This window comes from Polypterus senegalus, chromosome 9, assembly GCF_016835505.1.
Source record: "Polypterus senegalus isolate Bchr_013 chromosome 9, ASM1683550v1, whole genome shotgun sequence".
NCBI classification, from domain to species: Eukaryota; Metazoa; Chordata; class Cladistia; order Polypteriformes; family Polypteridae; genus Polypterus; species Polypterus senegalus.
Window position 1 is genome coordinate 169,315,297 of NC_053162.1, and position 20,944 is coordinate 169,336,240.

At 42.1% G+C, this 20,944-nt stretch overlaps 1 protein-coding gene across 1 annotated transcript in view; it reads right to left on the reverse strand.

Moving 5' to 3' along the window:
* Nucleotides 1-802: 802 nt before the first annotated feature.
* LOC120535968 (putative protein TPRXL) overlaps nucleotides 803-20,944 on the reverse strand; it is a 45,010-nt gene continuing 24,868 nt past the window's right edge. Inside the window, exons 8-11 of the mRNA XM_039764215.1 lie at nucleotides 19,798-19,863; nucleotides 9,230-9,286; nucleotides 1,374-1,472; nucleotides 803-1,283 (exon numbers count right to left, since the gene is read on the reverse strand). Coding sequence (XP_039620149.1) covers nucleotides 1,408-1,472; nucleotides 9,230-9,286; nucleotides 19,798-19,863 — 188 coding nt within the window. The 3' untranslated portion in view covers nucleotides 803-1,283; nucleotides 1,374-1,407. The remainder of the gene's footprint in view (nucleotides 1,284-1,373; nucleotides 1,473-9,229; nucleotides 9,287-19,797; nucleotides 19,864-20,944) is intronic.

Sequence of the window (20,944 nt, forward strand, 5' to 3'; positions counted from 1 at the left end):
CAAGGGAACGATGGGAGCACCAGAACTCTGCTCACATCATGTCGCTTCGTACCGCAAGCTGCAAGTAGTAAGTCTGTGATAAGCGGAATACCGCTACGCTTTCCACTCACGGGACGGAAGGACAATCCCTGCCGCTTTTTGTATAGTAAGAAAGAAGAAGAAGATATCGCACAGTCTGGAGTAGAAACTCATCTTTTACCTGGAAAAACGAAACTACAAATCCCATCGTGCATTGCAAAATGGACAGGGCGTTTGTGAAACTCCGTGTTACTCGCACAGTCTGGAGTAGAAAATCATCTTTTACCTGGAAAAACGAAACTACAAATCCCATCGTGCATTGCAAAATGGACGGGGCGTGTGTGAAACTACGCGCCTGCGTAGCACTAACGGGACGGAAGGACACCCGATCGCTTTGATATAGAAGGATTTATTGTTATTTATTTGACTTCCTCAGAGAACGCTGTTTTCATTATGGATTATTTATTTATGAACAGAAGAGAAGCACTGCACTGTTTAAACTGAAAACAAAAGCACTAAGCACATTTGCACCATCCCTTGCTCTGTGTGTCTGTGATTGTGTCCTCATTGTCCAGTCCGTGTCAATGTCTTGGGTTCAAGTGAGTATGCCAGCTGCGGGCAACCCAGGCTTCACAATTATCTTCCTTTTCATGTACATTTAATTCATTGATTTTATGGTTATATGGTGATGTTAATCATGCATATTGTAGCAACCTCCACATCAGGTTCAGAAAACAAGAAGTAAAAAAAAAAAAAAACAGTCAGACGTAGTAAAGTCTCACAGAAGTTTTACTTGAACAATCAAGAAAAGAACACCGACTTCGTAACCCCACCACACAACCTTCTAGCCGCTTCTCTAACCAATCGTCTCGACCCTCCCCTCGTCCCGGGTACCGCACCAATCATACCCCCGCTGTCAGTCCTCCGCCCTCCCTCAATCAGATCCAACAGTCACTCCAAAAAAAGGGCTTCAACCTGGCTGGGACGCTACAATATTAAAGACATGGGCCATAATTGTGTTTGTTCATTTCTAGGTATAGAAGTATGAAGTAATGACCCTACAGGACTCTCTTCCGTATCCAAACGTGCTTATGCCTTTTGTGGTGAATCATTACGGTAAGATGTGGAGCTGTAAGTGGCAGGGTTACATAATCCATATTTGTTTCTATGTTCAAAAACCGTTCATCTGATTGCTCTTTCTTGTGAAGTCTGGTCATTGATTAAGAACGGAAGAGTTGATCTTGTCAGGTTTCTTCTCTATGTATCTGTAAAACCAAAAAACAGGATGAAAGTGTTGCCAGTCTTAACGGCTGTCATTGTGCATGCCAATGCCCCGTCCAAAGGCTTCCACTTACTGCATGGGTTTGAACTTCTGCTTGTTGCTTTTCTTCACGGTTGTGCTATGCTGTTGACTCCCAGTAAGCATATCGTCCAAACCATAAACCAGCTCAGACCTGGGAAACAAGCAACACAGTTAGACGCCTACATCTGTAACGTTGGGTGATATCCATCCATTTACAGAACCTGCGTAACCCAACTATTATCAGAGCATTGAGATTATCAGCTCAATGTTGGGGAGGCAATGCTCATTCATGTTTGAAGTCGTTCCATTTTTAGTTCACGAGAAGTGACTTACTTAACAGCTTGCCATGCTGTGTGTCAAAGACCAGTAACTGAATCATTTAAAAACATTTGCTATCTCTTGTTCTACGTGTACCTTCAGTGCCTTTCCTTGGTATCCTCCACTGTTTCTGAACAGGTCTGAAAGCTGGCACCAATAATCAGTCAGTTATCATCCAACCCTCTATATCCTAACACAGGGTCACAGAGGTCCGCTGGAGCCAACCCCAGCCAGCACAGGGCGCCAGCCCACCGCAGGGCACACACTAGGGACAATTTAGAATCACCAATGCACCTAACCTGCATGTCTTTGGACTGTGGGAGGAAACGCACGCAGGCACGGGGAGAACATGCAAACTCCACGCAGGGAGGACCCGGGAAGCAAACCCGGGTCTCCTTACTGCGAGGCAGCAGCGCTATCACTGCACCAGTGTGCCCCCCTGGCATCAATATCAAAGTCAAAATTTTAGTGCCAATGCAAAACAATATTAGATAAGAAAGTCAATTCGAAACACAAGCCATGTGGTTTGAAAACTGAAATTGCTAAATGCTAGAAGTGCCTCAATGGTGGCTTTCACAAAGACGTAATGTCAATGTGAATTTATTTATATAGCACATTTAAAACAACATAGGAATTCTGCGGCCAAAGTGCTTTACAATAATAGAATAAAAGAAAACAAACAAATAACATAAATAGAAATAAAATATATGAACACTAATAAAATACATAATAAATAGAAGTAATGTTATCTAATCATCAGTATTACTGAAGGTCACAGAATGCAAGTGAGTAGAAACGAGTCTTTAATCTCGTTTTGAACAGTTCAACTGTAGACGACTCCTTTATGTGACGAGGTAAAGAGTTCCACAGGCGAGGGGCAGCAGCTGTAAAAGCCCTGTCTGTCCCCGTTAGTTTTACACTCGGTACGAGGGACAGCAAGAGACAACTGACCAGAAGATCTAAGCACTCTGGATCAGTGGTTCTCAAACTGTGGGGTGGGCCCCCAGGGTAACAAAAAGGGGGGCGCGAAGATCTGAACAAAGAAAACAAGAATCAAAAATATGATCTATTGAAACCAAAACAAATTAACTCAAACTACATTCTGATACCAGAAAAATAAATATAGAGTTAGATAAATGTCGATAAACGTTAAGTAGGTATAATAAAATATGCATCAATGATATATCATTAATTTAAAAAGAACAAATTGGTATTAGTGGGCTCCTTTCAAAAAACGTTAGGGGGACGCGATTAAAACTGTTATGAAAACCCGGGTCGCAAATATGTAAAGGTTGTGAAATGCTACTCTATGGCTGGTGTAAAGCACACAATTCAGATAAATAGACAGGAGAAAGCCCAAGTAAAGATGTAAAAACAAGCAACAAGATGTTAAAATCAATTTGAAAACTGACAGGCAGCCTGTGTACAGAAGCTAATATTGGACAAACAGAGTCAGACTTTCTTGCCCCAACAAGAAAGCGAGCGGCAGCATTCTGGACCAACTGTAACCTGGGCTCATCTTAGGCCTACCATCTACAGCGAGTTGCAGTAATCAAGGTGAGAAAAAATAAAAGCATGAGTAGCTTCCTCAAGATCCCTAGAAGATAAAAGAGGCTTGATCTTACCTAATAGACGAAGCTGGAAAAAGCAACTCTTGATTACAGAATTTACTTGTTTCTCAAAAGAGAGGTTACTGTCAAAGACAACACCAACACTGCGGACTTGAGGTTTTCAAACGACAGAGAAAGAGCCGAGAAGTCCAAGACCAATTTGGGCTTTAGCTGATGGACCCACTGTAAGCACCTCCATTTTATTTTGATTCAGATCAAGAAAATGATTAGCCATCCAGGATCTTAGTTCAGAAAGACTGTTGTGCAGTTGATTTACTGGAGAGTTGCAGACAGGAATATAAACCTGAGTATCATCAGCATAGCAGTGAAAAGAAATGTTACATTTCCTAAAAATCGCTCCAATAGGTTGGCATCCTTCAACATCTGCAGTAAGATGCTGCAGATGTTCTACCAGACGGTTGTGGCGAGTGCCCTCTTCTATGCGGTGGTGTGCTGGGGTGGCAGCATAAAGAAGAAAGACGCCTCACGCCTGGGCAAACTTGTTAAGAAGGCAGGCTCTATTGTAGGAGTAAAGTTGGACAGTTTAACATCTGTGGCAGAGCGACGGGCACTAAGCAAACTCCTGTCAATCATGAAGAATCCACTGCATCCACTGAACAGTGTCATCTCCAGACAGAGGAGTAGCTTCAGTGACAGACTTTTGTCACCGTCCTGCTCCACTGACAGACTGAGGAGATCGTTCCTCCCCCACACTATGCGACTCTTCAATTCCACCCGGGAGTAAATGCTAACATTAATTTTCATTTTTTTTCATTTTTATTACTATTTAATTTAATATTGTTTCTTTGTATCAGTATACTGCTGCTGGATTATGTGAATTTCCCCTTGGGATTAATAAAGTATCTATCTATCTATCTATCTATCTATCTATCTATCTATCTATCTATCTATCTATCTATCTATCTATCTATCTATCTATCTGAAGGTATATAGAGAATAAAATAGGATCCAAAATGGATACCTGATGAACACCACATTTAAGAGGAGCAGCAGATGAAAAAAGAGGAATTTAAAACGTAGTGATACTCAATGCTAGGGCATCTCCATCATTTTAAGTTCCATGGTCCCTTTCATCATGTGACTGTGTCATGATTGGAGTAGCTTAGCAACAGGGATAGGTAGGAGGAGTCAGGCTGGTGTGGCATCTCTGGCCAATCCTGACTGATAGCACTTAGAACTGTGATGATGCGTGATTTGCATTTTATTTGTGGTCTTTGAAAGTCTTTGGAGTCTGTTTTGTTATTTAGAAGTTTAATCCACCAAAACAGTACAAAAAATGTAATGTGACAAATAGTGAGCACGCAATGTGTGAAATAATGTTGAGTAAATGTCTAAATGGAGAGAGTGAGAGAGAGAAAAGAGTTAGTGAGAGCATTGCCCCCCTAAATGTTAATGTCTGGTGAGTGCGTGACATGCCATGTTGTTTAAAACAGATTGGCAGGGACCAGCACGGTGTGTGTGTGTGTGTGTGTGTGTGTGTGTGTGTGTGTGGGCCTATATATGCAGGCCTGACAGAGAGATTGGGGGAAGAAACTGCCTACACACAGAAATATATCACAGGAAACAAAACCAGCTTGCAACCAACATTGGTCCTGTGGTCAGATGCAGTCCATTGGTTGAAAACAACATGTGTGGACTAACTCAGGGGTCACCAACTCCAGTCCTGGAGGACCACCGTGGCTGCAGGTTTTCATTCTAACTCTTTTCTTAATGAGTGACCTGTTTTTGCTGCTAATTAACTTCTTTTGAATTCATTTTAATTGACCTGCTCTTGAAGACTCAGACCCCTTAATTGTTTCTTTTTCCTTAATTAGCAGCCCAGCAGTAATGAGATACAAAATGAGCCAAAACTACTGGTGTCCATCACACAATATCTGAAAATAAAGAAAGATGAAGGTCTCTGGTCACCAAAACACTTGACCAGCTCCCTTAGAAAGTGAACATCAACAATTTCAGAAATGTCTGCTAATGCACCACAAGAGCAGCAACAAGCCATGAAATTAAAGAACGAGTTTAATTAACGACAAGACTTTGTGCCTCATTAAGCAACTGGTTGGAGTGAAATTGGCTGGAGTTTGAGGCCCTGACTTAGCTGGTCTTCTGTTGGCTCCCTCACTTCACATTTCATTTCTGTTTGGGTGCCATTTAAGGAAAGAAATGAAGAAATTCAGGGGAACAAATCTTAACAAACAAGTCAATTAAAATGAAAGGAAAAGGAGTTCATTTAGAACAAAAACTGGTCACCAATTAAGAAAAGGGTTAGAATGAAAACTGGCAGCCACGGTGGTCCTCCAGGACCGGACTTGGCGACCCCTGGACTAACTGACAAGCTACAGTCAGCTGAGGGCAACCATGATGTACAATTTAATGTACCTTTATGAAGTATGGAGTATGGCAACTGACTGGCCAACTGAATTGTTGTGCTTTGAGTAAAAAATAATTACATTTGTTGGTATCAGCACCAGCTAGCACATAAAAAGAGCTAAAAAATATATTTTTGTTATATAAATAATGCAATACATGGTAGAAAAAGTAATCAGCCCTTCCACTAGCCTGAAGGCAAAATGCAGATGGTAGGCCTAAGATGAGCCCACAAGGGGTTGCTTCAAACACCTGCCTAATTAAACCTACTCCTACACTTTCTGCTTTTAAAACTATTACAGTGCTGATAGTAAAGAAATGCACAAAATGCAATGTGGTCCAATGCCAAAAAATAACAATGTGGGCAAAAGCACTGAGAAAAAAAGATGAACATAACATTCTCATACTTACTTCATCCAATCAAGCTGTTTAAAAGTGGCAAGAAAATGTGCTTAGATGGTGGTGCAAGCTGACAGATGGCAGTGCGTTTAGCTAAAGCTGGACACTAAAACATCACTGGGTCAGACAAATCCCAGTCTCTGCTGTTTTACATTGGGGATCAGGATATAGCAAAGGACCCCTTTTCTTTCATGGAGCTCTCCAGCCAGATATCTATGATGCAATATTGGGGTGCTGATGTTACCAGAGATGGGTAGTAACAAGTTACACTTACTCCGTTACATTTATTTGAGTAACTTTTATAAAACAATGTACTTCTAAGAGTAGTTTTACTGCACCATACTTTTTACTTTTATTTGAGTACATTTGTGAAGAAGAAACGCTACTCTTACTCCGCTACATTGGGCAACACTCGACTTGTTACTTTTTCCCATTAGATACGTTATATTTTAGTCAGCGGTAAGTCGCCAGTGGATCTACTGCATGACTGTTTCACCAAGCAGACGTAGCACCAATAATCACATGATTCCGTTTCACCAATCTGACGTAGCACCAATAATCACATGACTCCGTTTCACCAATCTGACTTAGCACCAATAATCACATGACTCCGTTTCACCAATCTGATGTAGCACCAATAATCACATGACTCCGTTTCACCAAGCAGACGTAGCACCAATAATCACATGACTCTGTTTCACCAAGCAGACGTAGCACCAATAATCACATGACTCCGTTCCACCAATCTGATGTAGCACCAATAATCACATGACTCCGTTTCACCAATCTGACGTAGCACCAATAATCACATGACTCCGTTCCACCAAGCAGACGTAGCACCAATAATCACATGACTCCGTTCCACCAAGCAGACGTAGCACCAATAATCACATGACTCCGTTTCACCAATCTGATGTAGCACCAATAATCACATGACTCCGTTTCACCAAGCTGACGTAGCACCAATAATCACATGTCTCCGTTTCACCAAGCAGACGTAGCACCAATAATCACATGACTCCGTTTCACCAATCTGATGTAGCACCAATAATCACATGACTCCGTTTCACCAATCTGACGTAGCACCAATAATCACATGACTCCGTTTCACCAATCTGATGTAGCACCAATAATCACATGACTCCGTTCCACCAAGCAGACGTAGCACCAATAATCACATGTCTCCGTTTCACCAATCTGATGTAGCACCAATAATCACATGACTCCGTTTCACCAATCTGACGTAGCACCAATAATCACATGACTCCGTTTCACTATTCAGATGTAGCCATGCAGTCACATGACCACACACAAACATCCTGTGTCTGCAGCCTGTGAGAGAGTTTTTAGTCATGCGGGGCTCCTGCTCACTGTCAAACGGTCACAGCTTCACTGCAGGAACCTTGATAGCCAACTCCTGCTGAAGCTTAACCATCACTTCACTGAGTGAAGAACGACCTCGTTTAACCAAACATGCACAGACACAGACTGTCGAGGTAAAGCGAGACTTGTTGGACGCGCACAAGCTGCCTTGTTCTAATGTCACTTTCTATGTGCTGTGCTATTTGGAGGGCAAGTGAATATGCGATATCATACTGTCAGTGTACAGTCAGGATATCGTGTCACTGTCAGTAGTTTGCACTGTTCAGACATACATGTTACCTACTGTAGGTATCGGCTTCAAAAGATTTATTTTGTAAAGATGTTATTTATTTTTACTCATTTTTTATTTCATTTGGAAATAGCAGAATTTGCACATTATTTTATATTTTTGTCTGTCTTATTACATTTCTAAAAAATAAGTCATTTATTATGATCAAACAGTTACTCAGTTCTTGAGCTGTCTTTTCACCAAATACTTTTTTACTCTTACTTGAGTAATTTTCTGGATGACTACTTTTTACTTCTACTTGAGTTATATTATTTTGAAGTAACACTACTCTTACTTGTGTACACTTTTTGGCTACTCTACCCACCTCTGGCTGTTACAATGTGGGGTGTGTTTTTCTGTTAATGATTTGCACATGACGAGTTGAACAGTATTATTAAGAAGGTGCACCTCTTTGTGACAAAATGATTGTATTCAGAAGAATTTTTTTTTTTGGTATGTCCAACTGGGAGGAGGAAGACCCAGGACACGCTGGAGGGACTATGTCTCCTGGCTGGTCTGGGAACGCCTTGGGATTCCCCCAGAAGAGCTGGAAGAAGTGGCTGGGGAGAGGGAAGTCTGGGCATCTCTGCTTAAGCTGCTGCCCCCACGACCCGACCTCGGATAAGCGGAAGAGGATGGATGGATGGATGGATGGATGGATGGATGGACTGTAAGCCACGTGTTGATCGGACACACCCTCCAGAGAAATGCGGAGTCGCCGGACTGCTGTGTGGCACACCATAGTGGAAAGGGGAACTGGCAGCACATACGCAGGCTGGAGTGTTACATTTAAAAGATCATGCACAAATTCAGAGACAGAAACTGGCAAAAGCAAATAAGAAATCTAAAAATCCCAAAGGAGCTTATCAAACGACAGGTGTCCTGCTGCTTGAGAGAGGAGTGTCCATTTTTTTTTTTGCCAATCTCATCCTATGACTGTGGAGCAACAGATGCTGATGGGAGGGGCCAGCCAGGGTCAACCTGCCTAATCCTGACAGGTAATGAATGCTCCACACCACAATATTACGAAAGTCCTGGAACGGTTCAGAAGCAAAAACAGAGAATTCGGGGGACCTTGCCAGACATTCGATCTGTAGAATGAGATGGAGCAAGTGGACTCAGAATAGAGCTGTTCTACCCCTTACTTTTCAACAACTTTGGAGGCACGAGGAATTCAGCTTGGGTTTGCATTCTCGTTGACTCTACCTCCTGATGAATTCAAGATATTTTGAGGGAGAGCTGCTCACTGTTACTGTAGGCCTACATCCTAAAGGAGGCACTCAGTGTGTAGAGAACTTGGAGTAAGGAATATAGTGTCAAAAATGAGACAGAAAAGCTGTGGATATTTTTAAAGATCTTGGGTGTCGGAGCTGACCTCAGGACTTTGAGGGGTGTTCATTGCTGCCAGTGTAATGGCTGCAGAGTTTCTTCAGTAGCTTAATTGTGAAATGTCACACTGCTGTCATGCAATGAACAGACTTTACATGTTATTAGACCTACATATAAAGGAGGCCATCAAGATCACTTAAAGAGGGACCCTAGACTCACCTGAACCTGTGGAGAGTATCATGAGAGGTTCCAGAGGTTTGCAGCTGTTGACATCTCCTGTAGAGCAGAATGAGATCGATTAAACATCATTATATATTTAAAGATTAAAAACATAATATGTGAAACTGTTAGGGAGTACCTGGGCAGAAAAAGCATCAAGCAGGTACAAGACAGGGGCATGGTGACATACAGAGAGGGTAAGGAAGCATTGCTGGTAAACTTAAAGCATATCTAGACATGCAAGTGGAGCACATGAAGACATCCCTAGGACAGTAAGCTCCACTCTGTGCACGCGCACTCTGGTAATGGCGAAAAAGCCTGAAGAACAGAACGACTCTGAGGTTCCTTTTGACCAACAGATGGCAGGGAAAGGTGAACATCTGAGATATGCAGTACTGTGCAGAAGTTGTAGTCACTTGTGAAAAATGCTAGAAAGTGGGAAAGCTTTCAAAAGTAATGCAGTTTCTTACTTAATAAACCTCCTTAAAAGTGCAGTAAACAGAAAGAAAATATTGAAATGGTGTGGCTGCCATTTTCCTTCTTTTAGATCCATTGTTTCTGAAAGAGGGCAGCATGGTGGCTCAGTGGGTAGAGCTGCTGCCTCGCAGTTAGGAGACCCAGGTTCGCTTCCCGTGTCCTCCCTGTGTGGAGCTTGCATGTTCTCCCCGTGTCTGCGTGGGTTTCCTCCCAAAGATCCTGAATTGTCCCTAGTGTGTGTGTGCGCGTGCCCTGCCTGGGGTTTGTTTCCTGCCTTGCGCCCTGTGTTGGCTGGGATTGGCTCCAGCAGTCCCCCGTGACCCTGTAGTTGGGATATAGTGGGTTGGATAATGGATGGATGGATGTTTCTGAAGGTCTTTGTGTTTCCAGTTGATCTCTTACCACTGCACTACTGCAGATGTTGTCCATCTTACTTGTAAGTCCAGTCTGGCTCAATGTCCTCTAGGGACATCACTATCTGTCACAGGATTCCATCTTCCTCCTTTTAGGATTCTGGTCATTGTCTTGTTTCATATTGAAGGTGGATATTTCATGATGGATAGCAATGAGGGGACGATCAATTTTGAGCAAATCACCAACTCCATTTGTGGAAATGCAGTCCTTAACTCTTCATTCATCCATATATTGTTGTCCAGCCCTTTGGCAGACAAACTGCCTTCTGTTAGAGCACCATCAGACCAGCGCTCCTGCTGCCATTTTTGTGCCCCTTAGCCTTTTGCGCATAGATGAGTTGCTTGGCTTTATTTCCACCTCACAGGAATTGCTTTTTGGTTGCAACTCTTCCATGAAGGTATGTAGGTGGGTGTACCAGGGTCCCAGTGATTTGTGCCAGTTCTAAGGAGACAGTGGTGGTAGATGTTATATATCAGTATAAGTGTACATTTCAGTTCAGCTATTGATGTCTGATTGTGGGTTGACACCTGGTGATTTGATTGGTAATGCCTTGCACATTTGTTAGTTGTTCAAATAAAGACAAGAAAGAAAAAGGCACGCGCTGTCTGCTCCTCCGTTCTTATCAAATGAAGGTGAACTGTATTATTAATACATGACAGTGGCGACGAGATCAAGCAGTTAATTTTGAGCACTGTGACACTGAATAACAGCAGCGAGAACCGCACCGAGTAAGCGGAAAAGCAAGGACCCGACGCGATAGTGCAACGTGAGTACGATAAATTGCAAACATGTCGTACATCGGAAAGATAGATATTTTTGATAGTTCCACGGAAGATTGGAATATGTATGTTGAAAGGCTGCAACAGTATTTCGCTGCAAATGATATTCCAGCTGAAAAACACGTTCCTGTGCTACTGAGTGCCATGGGAGGGAAAGCTTACGGCCTCCTCCGTAGTTTAACTGCCCCAGACAAACCCGCTGAGAAAAGTTTTAACGACTTAGTCCGTGTAATGCGGGATCATTTGTCACCAAAGCCATTACTGATCGCGGAACGTTTCAGATTCCATAAGCGTAATCAGAACGAGGGAGAGACAATTGCGGCTTATGTGGCAGAACTGAAAAAGTTATCAGAATATTGTCAGTTTGGTGACGGGCTAAACGATGCATTGCGTGATCGTTTGGTTTGTGGAATCCTTCAAGAGGGAATCCAGAAGAGGCTGTTAACTGAGGCAGATTTGACATTTAAACGAGCAGTAGAAATTGCTATTTCAATGGAAACTGCAGCTAAAGATGCACTTGAACTACAAAGAGGAGTGAATACGAGCAGCGTAAATAAAATGGCGGCAGCCAAGATAAGCAAAGTACATAAACGGCCCTGCTATCGCTGTGGACGCGACTCCCATCTTCCCTCACAGTGCCGATTTAAAAATGAAGAGTGCAGACAGTGCCACAAAACGGGCCATATTCAAAGAGTTTGTCGTAGTGGAAAGGCAAAGTTTAGTGCGGAACACAAAATGCATCTCAGCGACAAGAAAAATGTGCATAATGTTGCAGAAGTCTCTGACATTGATAGTGAAGATGCATTAGCAAGTCTGGAATTATTTAGCCTTAGTGGAAAAGACAAGCAGGCAATCTGGCTCACCCCCAAGATAGATGGCCAGGTGGTAAAAATGGAATTGGACACTGGCTCAGCTGTTTCAGTTATGTCACTGAAAGATTACAAGGTGTATTTCAAGAAGGAGAAGCTGAACCCCTCTTCTGTTCTTCTCAGAACATACACAGGTGAAAAGGTTATGCCTATTGGAGTGCTGCATGTGACAGTAGAGTATAATGGAAGAAAAGAGGTACTTGATTTACACATAATACAAAATGGAGGTGCACCATTATGGGGCCGTGAGTGGTTAAGAAAGTTGGGAGTTGACTGAGAGAGATTAAAAGCCTCCGTGTTTTGCCTGTTGTGCAACAGACTACAGAAAAGAACCTAGAGCTGATATTAAGAAAAGCCGCCCCGGTATTTAAGAGTGGCATTGGGACTCTTCAGCACATTAGAGCTAAAATTGTACTTAAGAGTGGTGCGACCTCACGGTTCCACAAGGCACGTCCAGTACCCTATGCCATCCGACCCCTGGTTGAAAAGGAATTGGATAGGTTGGAGTCAAACGGCATACTTTCTAAAGTAGACTGGAGTCCTTGGGCAACCCCAGTTGTCCCAATAATAAAGAGAAATGGTACAGTCAGGCTCTGGGACTTTAAGGTCTCCATTAATCCTGTGCTACAAGCTGAACAGTATCCTCTGCCGAGAATTGAGGACATTTTGCCAGTTTGTCGGGTGGTCAGCGTTTTCAAAGTTAGATTTAGCAGATGCATACCTCCAGATGGAAGTAGAGGAAGACTCTAAAGTGTTCCTGACCATTAATACAATAAAGGGTCTTTATCGTTACAACAGGCTGGTGTTTGGGGTAGCCTCTGCCCCAGCTATTTGGCAAAGAGCAATGGATCAGATCCTTCAGTCACTGCCAGGCGTCCAGTGCTATTTAGACGACATTATTGTCACTGGAGCGACAGATGAAGAGCATTTAGAAAACCTCAAAAAGGTTCTGAAAAGGTTAGAAGAGTATGGACTAAGAGCCAGGCGAGGAAAATGTGAGTTCCTGAAGCCCAGTGTCAGGTATTGGGCACACCATAGATGCCCAAGGTTTGCACAAATGTCAGGACAAGATTCAGGCTGTATTGATGGCACCACAACCACAAAATGTTTCACAGCTTAGATCCTTCCTGGGGTTTGTGAATTATTATAATAAGTTTCTTCCAAACCTGGCAACTGTGCTATATCCACTCAATGAGCTATTACAAGCTGGAAAACAGTGGAAATGGTCCAAAGAATGTGAAAATTCATTCCAAGATGCAAAGAGACTGGTGACATCTGACACAGTCCTAACCCACTTTAATTCGTCCCTTCCAATCAAGCTGGCTTGTGATGCTTCTCCATACGGCATTGGAGCAGTGATGTCTCATGTTATGGAAGATGGCAGTGAGAGGCCTATAGCTTTTGCATCACGCTCATTGTCTGCAGCTGAGAAGAATTATGCCCAAATCGATAGGGAGGCATTGAGTCTAGTGTGGGGTGTAAAAAGGTTCAACCAGTATCTTTTTGGTAGGGAATTCATCCTTGTCACAGACCACCAACCGCTAACCTCAATTTTCAGCCCGCAGAAAGGAGTTCCTGCCACAGCTGCTGCCCGAATGCAGCGCTGGGCATTGTTTTTAGGTGGACACAGGTACAAGATTGAGTACAAACGTACAGCCTGCCATGCAAATGCAGATGGGTTGTCGCGACTGCCACTGGAGGCTGAAAAAGATGAGTTTGGAGATGAGGAAACAATAGATATGATCTCCATCAGCCAGATTGAAAGTCTGCCCGCCACGGCAGACATGGTGAAAACAGAAACAAAACATGACAAGGTCCTGTCTCAGGTGTATGCTGCCACACTGAATGGCTGGACAGCCCAGCACAAATCCCTGCTGGCTGCATATTACTCGAGACGTGATGAAATTGCCTTAAATGCTGGATGTGTGATGTGGGGGTTAAGAACTATTGTACCCACTAAACTAAGACACAGAGTATTAAAAGAGCTTCACAAGGGACATCTAGGTGTGGTGAAAATGAAGGCACTTGCCAGAAGTTTTGTGTGGTGGCCAGGCATTGATGAAGACATCGAGAAAATAGCGCAGCAATGTAGTGGCTGCCAGATGGTTCAGAATGATCCAGAACGTGCACCACTTCATCCATGGGAATGGCCTACATTACCATGGCAGCGGCTTCATATCGACTTTGCAGGACCATTCATGGGGACAACTTTCCTGGTGGTAGTCGACGCATGCTCTAAATGGCCAGAGGTTTTCATTATGAGCTCCACCACTACTTCTCACACTATTGAAGTACTAAGGAATTTATTTGCTAGAACTGGAGTTCCACAACAACTGGTGAGTGACAACGGACCCCAGTTCACAGCAACAGATTTTCAGATTTTCCTCCACAAAAATGGCATATGGCACATTACATCTGCCCCATGGCATCCAGCCACAAATGGCCAGGCAGAGAGGTTTGTGCAAAGTTTGAAACGAGCCCTTCGAGCAATGACAAATGAGAAGCTGACCCTTCAGCAAAAATTGGCCAACTTCTTATTTGCATATCGAATTCCATCCATGCTACAACTAACCAGACTCCAGCTATGTTGTTCTTTGGGCGTCCTCTTCGCTCTAGATTAGACCTGCTGCAACCAAATATTAAGCAGACTGTGCAAGACAGACAAATCAAACAAGGTCATAAAGCAACGGACAAGGTTACACGTAGCTTTGCCATTGGACAATCAGTTCTTGCCAGGAGCTACAGAGGAGATCAGAAATGGGTTCCTGCACTAGTGAAAGAGCAAACTGGTCCCTTGTCATACAAGGTAGAGGCTACTCAAGGTGTCATATGGCGACGTCATGTCGACCAGTTGAGAAAATCAGGGTTGGTTAGAGCTAAAGAGATACCCACACTGCCTGTTGACTCCCCTGCTGTTGCTCCTACAAACTGTCCAGAGCACTTACCATCTCCTCAAGCAGCACAAGTACAGAGCCCATGTGCATTATCTCCATCACCTTCTGCAGAGGCTAACACTGCTGTAACAATTCAAGAAAAATTACCCTGTGAAGAGAGACGTTACCCAATTCGCATACGCAAGCCTCCACAGAGACTAATTGAAAATTAAATGTAAAGATAGAATTCAATGTTTTGATTTCTTCAGGAAAAAAAAAAAAAAAGGGAATAAGTTAATTACTTCTAATTTTTTGATGGGAGGAATTGTTATATATCAGTATAAGTGTACATTTCAGTTCAGCTATTGATGTCTGATTGTGGGTTGACACCTGGTGATTTGATTGGTAATGCCTTGCACATTTGTTAGTTGTTCAAATAAAGACAAGAAAGAAAAAGGCACGCGCTGTCTGCTCCTCCGTTCTTATCAAATGAAGGTGAACTGTATTATTAATACATGACAGTAGACATCTTCTAATTTCGAGGAAAAGTAAGCTTAATATTTTTATTATTTGCTTCACTCAATTTCTGTGGTTGTTTTCGGCCTTCATCCTTGCCTGTTTGCTTGTGCTTCTTGAGAAGAACTTGGGCAATAAATCTGGAAACCCTGTCTGCTGGGGAGCATTTGGAGTTCTTACTTCTGGTAATGTTTCAAATATTTTATGTTGAATCATTTATTATTTGGGGGCCTTTTTGATTGTTTTTAGTGTGGCGTATACACAGAGAGTGCTGACAGGTGAGAGGCCTGGTGTAATTTTATGACAGATGGAGCGAGAAGGTTACCATGTTTGGACCGTTGGGAGTTTTTAGATACATTGTGTGCTCCACGTGTTCATCCCATGAAGCGATAAAGCCATCAATGACATTTTTTGGGGCACTCAATATACTTGTTTAATCACTCCCTAAGTTTGAAGTAGTATTAGCAGTCAGCCTCTAGAGCTCCTGCCTTGCCTCATTGTCCTCTCTAGCTGTTTTTTCATCTAACAGATGTGGGTCTATAAATCCTTCTCAGCCTGGGCACAGCCTGGCCAAAATCCAGTCACTCTCCAGCCACAACCTCATAGACTAATACAGTGACAACTCCGCCATCATTCTACATATAGCAGTGACTTCATGACAAAAGAATGTGACTCGGAGACCTCAACAAGGAGGTCATACTGTAAAAGGGCACTTTCTGAGGTGCCTAAGTTTTCACCAAGGTTTTGACCTTCATAATCACATTTTAATATGTATCATTACACTAGGGGTACTCAAACGGCGGACCGCGGTCCACAATCCGGACCGCCAAGACGTTTTTGGCAGACCGCGACTGTCTTCTGCGTAAGTCAAATGTCCGAATATAAAAGCACCAAAATTATTGTTGTTTTATTATTTACTCTGTAGCAGGGTTGCCAACTGGTATTTTTTATGCCAAATAACTGAAATCTGGCATTTTTGAAAGCTGTTTGGCATATAACATTTGCATTTGGTCTACTGCCATTTTTTTTTGGTCTTTTTTACAAGCCGTTTGGTCTATAAATTTTTCAGTTGGTCTGTTCACTTTTTGTCTGAGCTGCTACTGGAAAGCTAATGTAACATGTATCAGTAGATTCGGCCTTGGTGCGTTTTTGGTATTCTTCGGTGATTAGGCGGACCTGTTTTCTGTTTATCTGAATTATTTCCAGTTGCTCTAGTATACGCAGTGTCGTGTCGTCTGCTTCGTTGATTTTCATTTTTTACGACGTAATTCGTCTCTGCAGCATCGTCTGTTTCATTAGAACATTAGAACATTCTAGATGAGAACAGGCCATTCAGCCCAACAAAGCTCGCCAGTCCTATCCACTCATTTCCTCCAAGAAAACATCAAGTCGAGTTTTGAAAGTCCCTAACGTCTTACTGTCTACCACACTACTTGGTCGCTTATTCCAAGTGTCTATCGTTCTTTGTGTAAAGAAAAACTTCCTAATGTTTGTGCGAAATTTACCCTTCACAAGTTTCCAACTGTGTCCCCGTGTTCTTGATGAACTCATTTTAAAATAACAGTCTCGATCCACTGCACTCATTCCCTTCATAATTTTAAACACTTCAATCATGTCACCTCTTAATCTTCTTTTTCTTAAACTGTAAAGGCTCAGCTCTTTTAATCTTTCCTCATAATTCAACCCCTGTAGCCCTGGAATCAGCCCAGTCGCTCTTCTCTGGACCTTTTCTAGCACTGCTTTGTCCTTTTTGTAACCTGGAGACCAAAACTGCACACAGTACTCAAGATGAGGCCTCACCAGTGTGTTATAAAGGTTGAGCAGAACCTCCTGTGACTTGTACTCCACATATCAAGGCGCTATATAACCTGACATTCTGTTAGCCTTCTTAATGGCTTCTGAACACTGTCAGGAAGTTGATAGCTTGGAGTCCACTATGACTCCTAAATCCTTCTCATAAGGTGTACTCTCGATTTTCCGACCGCCCATTGTGTATTTAAACCTAATATTTTTACTTCCTGTGTGTAATTCTTTACATTTACTGACATTAAAATTCATCTGCCACAAATCTGCCCAAGTCTGTCTGCTGTCCAAGTCCTTCTGTGATGATATAACGGATTCCAAATTATCTGCTAATCTACTTGTCTTGGTATCATCTGCAAACTTAACCAGCTTGTTACTTATATTCCTATATAAATCATTTCTATATATTAAAAATAGCAGCAGCCCCAGCACTGCCCCCTGCTGGTCACCACTCTTAACATCGGCCAGTTCTGATGAGGTTCCTCACACCATCACCCTCTTCTTCCTGTGTCTGAGCCAATTCTGCACCCATCTAAAAACATCACCCTGAACTCCCACTTCTTTTAACTTGATGCCCAACCTCTCATGTGGCACCTTATCAAATGCTTTCTGAAAGTCCAGATAAATAACATCATCTGCTCCACTTTGATCGTATCCTTTTGTTGCCTCCTCATAGAATTCCAACATGTTAGTAAAACACGACCTCCCTCTTCAGAGTCCATGCTGACTGTTCCTAATAACTCCTGTCCCTGCCATGTGTTGCTCAATCTTATCCTTAATAATTTCTTCCATTAATTTTCCTGTGATACACGTTAAGCTTACTGGCCTATAGTTGCTTGGATCTCCCCTGTCACCCTCTTTATATAATGGGATGATATTTGCCATTTTCTAGTCCTTTGGAATCTCTCCAGTGCACAGTGACTTCCTAAAAATATGTGTCAAGGGTTTATATATGTACTCACTAGCCTCCTTAAGAACACGAGGATAAATATTATCTGGGCCTGGTGATTTCGTTCTTTTCTTGAAGAGATGTCTGCAGAATTTGGAGATTTGCTGCTTCACAATGACGTCAGATGGTTAAGCAAGGGCTGTGTGTTGGAAAGGTTCTGGAATCTCCGTGAAGATGTAGCTGACTTCCTGCAGTCCTTGAATACAAAGAAAGCTGCAGAATGTTTAACATTTATTCAAGACATTGACAAGGTCGCACTGCTGGCATTTCTTGTTGACATTATGGGACATATAAATACACTGAATTTGTCAATTCAGGGTGCAGACAAAACCGTTGTCGAATTGCAAGAAAAATGTTGTGCCTTTGAAACAAAACTGAGCATTTTCATCACTTGGAAGCTGCCTTTCCCAAACCTGAAGAGCTGCATGACAGCTGATCCACAGGCGTGTTTTCAGTTGATTTCCACATTTCTACATCACTTGAAGGTCGAGTTTGATGAACGTTTTAAGGATTTCAGAAAACTGAAGCCTGTGTTTTTGTTTGTTGCTGATCCTTTCATTGTCCAGCCTGATGGTGAATGGACATCTGTGGCTGCCTCAATTTTTCCAAACTCAAACCCGTCACTGTTGCAAATGGAAGCAGCTGATTTGCAAGCTTCTCACGTTTTGAAAACAAAATTGAACGAAGTCGACATAACAATTTTTTGGTCAAAGTTTGTTCCAGATTCTCAGTATCCTGCTGCAAAGAAAATGGCGATTTCCTTGCTAACTATGTTTGGTTCAACATATTCTTCTGAGTGTGCGTTCTCCACTATGACCACTATCAAGACGAAACATCAAAGTATAATTACCGACCAGAACCTCAGGAATGCAATGAGAATTGACTGGTTACTCACCAAACTATGCTGCCATTATGAAATCGAAACAACAGTTTCACACTTCACACTGAGGGACAATCATTTACGTACCAACTGTTGTAACTGGTGTGTGGTGTGTGCAAGTAGTCATGTGAATTTTTGGAATTGTTTTCCATGTTTTGTGCATGTCTTGGTCTTCTGTAAAAATTTTATCATTTGCTTTGAATCTATTACTAGCCTCCTACAGACCTACACGGTAAACCTGGCTATAGCGGACCCCAATGGTTGGTGGTGAACTGAATGTGGACCGCCATTCAAAAACTTTGAGTTCCCCTGCATTACACCAAAGAAAGTGTCCTGGCTGGCGTGATAACATCAAACACACAAGACGGAAAGACCATGACGTCTGCCCCCAAATGTCATTGAGCCTGGCATATCCCAAACTTTTGCGCACATACTTCTGTAATAAGACCTTGGCCAAAACAATGGATTTCAACCACAAAACTCTTCTGTGGTCTAGAAGACACTCCTAAAGTACAAAGCTGCAAATTTCTACCCAAACACTGGCTTTAGCCCTAAGCAGTAAGAGTCATGAGAACTATCTGCTGGCCATTAACACAGATGTTAATGGAATGTGGAATGTCGCACGATGGCGTGACTTATTACACAGTTCTGCAGGTGGTATTGTTTTTCTGTACGTTATATTTAGGGTTTGTGTATTTGCTTGCTTGTAGTTCCCCTTTTTGACTTGATACTGAGATAATAAGTCAAACTCCTGCCAATGGAAAATAAACAACAACGATATTTATTTCTATAGCACATCTTCATACAAATGATGTAGCTCAAAGTGCTTTACAGGATGAAGAAAGAGAAAAAAACACAAAATATAAAAAATTAAAGTAAGGTTCGATAGCCAGGGAGGACAGAAATTATAAACAGAATTTGTAACTCTGGTATTTTTGTGGATGGCAGCATGCCTACTTCTCTATCTTTATTAATATTTAAAAAGTAGTGTAGAACTTTGGTCATTACCTTCTGAAGTGTTGTACGGTTGGGTTTGTGTCTCCGTGTTGACATCCGGGCTCGTGGACGGATTATCTGAAACAACAATGGAAGCTCATGAGAACTGGGATAGCAAAGTCAGCAGTGAGAAGCAAAGTGCAGAACAGTGAAGGAGAGACTTATGGTACCTGAAGTTAGGTTAGAGTGACAAGAAGAAAGGGATTATGGTCAAACCTGAAGGCTCACTTATTGCACAACAGAGGGCCACATATGTAACTGGTAGAACGATAGGCGTAATAATAAATATTAAAAAACACATTACTAATGTTTTTGTGTCAAATGCATGCAGTGGTGCTAGAAGGTTTGTGAGCCCTTTAGAATTATCTACTTCTACATGAGTATGATCTAAAACAGAACCAGATTTTTATGTAAGTCCTAAAACTAAAGAGAATCCAATTCAACCAATGACTCAGAACCATTATAACCATTTGCTGACCTCACACTAACCAGTAACTACCTGGGGGTTCATGCATAATGTGCATAGAATTCACACTAAAACATGGTGTACGGACATAAACAGAAATGTTCATATGCACAAAAAAATTCAGATGCATAAATCTGTGCATAAGTTTAGCAAAGTGTAATACGTTATTTATAATTTGTTTTTTTTTTTAGTTTATCATTAAAGTGGAACATTGTAAACTTCATCTTAAAATCAATGTTAAATTTACTAGAGTTTCTCAAATCCCATCATAACTACAGTATCACGTTAAATAGTTTGTATTCTATGTGTTCCCTGACCCAGTCGTTAATCACTACGTGTTACTTAAGATGGCTTTCTCTTACAGGAGCATGCAGGCAGTGAAACGCCACACACAATACATTACATTCATGATATCACAACACTCGGAACATTTTAGAATACTAAGATGTATACTTAATATCATTTTCATTTCATTGGTACAGATGTAGAGATGAGCTAGAGCCTTGTCCAAGGAGTGTTCCTGCCTCCACAAAGATGCTTGCTGGGATGCGCACGACCCAGAAAGGAATAATTTATTGCAACAGTACTGTGTCTGTCAAATGTGCCAACCCCCAATTCCTGTCTTTCCATTTTCTTTCTCTATGTAACCAATCACCACACAATAAGCATCTGGAATAAATGTAAAACCAGCTG